At 41.6% G+C, this 2,900-nt stretch overlaps 1 protein-coding gene across 1 annotated transcript; it reads right to left on the reverse strand.

Moving 5' to 3' along the window:
• Positions 1-365: 365 nt before the first annotated feature.
• On the reverse strand, positions 366-2,456 carry LOC149402595 (uncharacterized). The gene is made up of 2 exons (XM_089610067.1): positions 1,923-2,456; positions 366-1,585 (listed from the first exon to the last, which is right to left on the reverse strand). The coding sequence occupies exons 1-2, from the start codon at positions 2,240-2,242 to the stop codon at positions 691-693; spliced, it is 1,215 nt and encodes a 404-aa protein (XP_089466193.1). The 5' UTR covers positions 2,243-2,456; the 3' UTR covers positions 366-690.
• Between the last annotated feature and the right edge of the window lie 444 nt (positions 2,457-2,900).

Here is a 2,900-nt window from a genome sequence, read left to right on the forward strand (position 1 = left end):
AGATTTTGCATTTTTTTGATATAAAATTGAATGTGGTCCTTTGATGTTGATCTGGAGGCTGATGATGAGATGATTAATATTGCTTCTCTTAGCCTATGAAAAGCCACCCTATCAATTGATTTGTCTGTCTGTTGGATATTTATTTCTTCTGTTTTAGGTACTGTTCTTTGTTTGTTCAGACTCTATGTTCCTTTGCTCTAAATTTGTATACCCTGGCCTTTTCATTGTTTTTTAGGCAATTAGGGGGGCGATAGTTAATTTTTCATTTAAATTGGCAGTTTAAATTACTAGCCTCTGTGTGCTCATGTGCCAATTTGGTTTTCTTTTACCAAGGCTCTATCTAATGAGTATTGATGCTCTGAAAGTGATTAGCCTTAGAAAAAGGCAAATGGGAAATTTGTTAATACGTGTTGTTCGCTTATTTTTTTTACAAAACTCCAAGTATGGTATACATGCTGATATTTTAAACCTCGTCTAAACCAACAATTCGTACGAAAATATTGTTGAAAACTACACCCAAAAAAAATATTACATTATACAAGTTCTCTAAGCCTGCATTTGCGTGGAATATAATACATTAATATCCCCAAAAAAAATAAAAAATTATCCCTTCATCCAAACATAAATTTGTACACACAAAAAAATAAAAATAAAAAACCAATTTGAATAACATCAACAAATCTTTAGGCATCACTCCCATTTGGTCCTAACCTGATGGGTGTGCCTAAACTCATAAGAAAGAGCCAAAGTCCCATCCATTCTTTGGAAGACAAACCTCTCAACCAAAACATAACACCCAAACCTCTTCCACTTGAAATTCCCACCACACTCCTCTCTCCTCTCAACCCTCACTTCCTTGACCTTCCCAACCCCATAAAACCCACCTCTCTCCTCCTCCCACTTAATCCTCTCCACCAACACCGAGCTCAGCCCGACCCGACTATCCACACCCGACCCGTCCCCGCTCTTGAACCACACCAACCCCGAATCCCCAACATCGCGGACGATCTCCGCCTCCCTATCCCCGATCCTCGCCACCTCGCTCCTCACCGAGCAATCGACGGTCACGATCGACCCCTCCTCCTCCTCGTCGCTCCTCCTCTCGACCCAGTAGATTTTCTCCCACCTCTGCTCGAGCGCGACGGAATAGAACATGGAGGCGCGCCTCTCGTCCCTCATCGTCTTGGGAGCGCCTTCCTTGACGAACACGAACGGGACGTACCACTTCCCGATCTTGACCTTCGAAGCGGGGCCCGATAACGGGAAATCGAGCCCGGGGAGGCGTTCCCTCAGGGCCTTGTCGAGGCCTCGGGCGTCGTCGGGGAGGTCGAACTCTTCCGCCTCGCAGTTCACGTACAGCTTCCACCCTTCCTTGCGCCCCAAGAAACCGGGGGCGAAACCGTCCGCGGTCGACGAAACCAGATCGAAATCGCTGCCCCATGGGGAAATCGTTCGCCCGTGGAGCCCGATCACCATCTGCTGGAATGGGTCCGACGGATCGAACGGCTGAGGCTGCGTCTCCGGCGCGTACGAGTAGCAACAGAATGCTTCTAGTTCCTCCTCTTTTGCACACACAAATGCTTCTCTGTACAAATTAACATTCCCAATATTATTACTATGGAAATATAAAATCAATTGAGCTATACTATTAAAAAAAATTCGGTAAAACTAATAAGGGAAAATTGCTCATTTATTGGAAGAAGAGAAAATTCAATTGAAATTATTACAATAAGAACCATTTATTTACCGCGAAAAAAAAATGGTGTTTCAGTTAAAAAAAAAAAAAAAAAAAAATACTGAATATAACCGCAATGTATACTCAATCGCTCCATTATTACAAAGGAAATGGCAGTTTAATCCTTTATTAGAAATAATGAAGTAGAAGAGAAGAGGAGATAGTAAAGGGTAAATGAGTAAATTACCCTCTATCCTTGCCCAATGGGTGCACAGCGTAGTAGGTATTGGAAGACAAAGGAAGACCGATGACCGGAATAAACCAAACGCTGTGGAAATGGAGATCTCTGTCCCGAGAAAACCCTTGCGAATAGTAAATCTCGAGGCTCTTGTTCTGTGGGATCGGAAGCTCCCTGATCTTGTCGCTCCGGGCCAGCCCGAAGCAGCATTTGGGCTGGGCCTCCTCGTCTTGGACCACCAAAATACCCGACCCAGGCCCATCTGGCGGCGGATCCGATAGAGCCGACGGCGATTTCTTGTACAGCGATAGAGGCCTCGTCACGTACATCTTCTTCTCTGAGTGCTTCTTTGTTTGTTTGCTGCGGGTTTACGGTTTTCGTGATTGCTATTCCTGCTCTTTGTTGGTTTGGTTTAAATAGACGAGACTTTGAGGATTAGTTGGGGGAGATAGTCAACGCGTCGTCGTCGTTGTTGTGGGACTTGAAATTGAGTTGCCGAGTTTGAGAGGAATTTAATATTATTTTGTGACGCTCATAGGTTCGCCCCCAGGTGGGTCTTGTTACTTTACTTTCATCCAATCAAATTGCACTATGCTTTTAAATTTGAATAATAATATATTTGTCTTTTTTTTTTCCCTTCTTATCAGGATTGATTTTTTTAAATAAAATAAAAAAAAATCAAGGATTGAATTGAATCATATTAAAAATAAAAATAAAAACTGTGTCGAAAGTTATTGAAATCTAGACAAACGACGGCTAATCTAAGTAATATATAAGGAAGTCTGCTCTTTAGACAAACGACGGCTAATCTAAGTAATATTTAATTTATGGCCACTAAATAATTCCATATTTCCTCGAAAATTTTTATAATAATAATTCTATACATGATTGCAAAGGGGGTTATTAATTTAAGTATCAATGAACTACTTAAGTGCGAAAATTTATATTTTCTAGGAAAAAGAACAATATATATCAGATATGAATTTA

This window comes from Urtica dioica, chromosome 3, assembly GCF_054948205.1.
Source record: "Urtica dioica subsp. dioica isolate 48M chromosome 3, U.dioica_male_clone48M_v1_H2, whole genome shotgun sequence".
NCBI classification, from domain to species: Eukaryota; Viridiplantae; Streptophyta; class Magnoliopsida; order Rosales; family Urticaceae; genus Urtica; species Urtica dioica.

Bases quoted from the DNA above. Each gene is read 5' to 3' on its own strand.
- LOC149402595 (XM_089610067.1), bottom strand. From the start codon at position 2,242: ATGTACGTGACGAGGCCTCTATCGCTGTACAAGAAATCGCCGTCGGCT. The intron at 1,586-1,922 runs GTAATTTACTCA...TAATTTGTACAG, and splicing joins CCATTGGGCAAGGATAGAGG to AGAAGCATTTGTGTGTGCAA.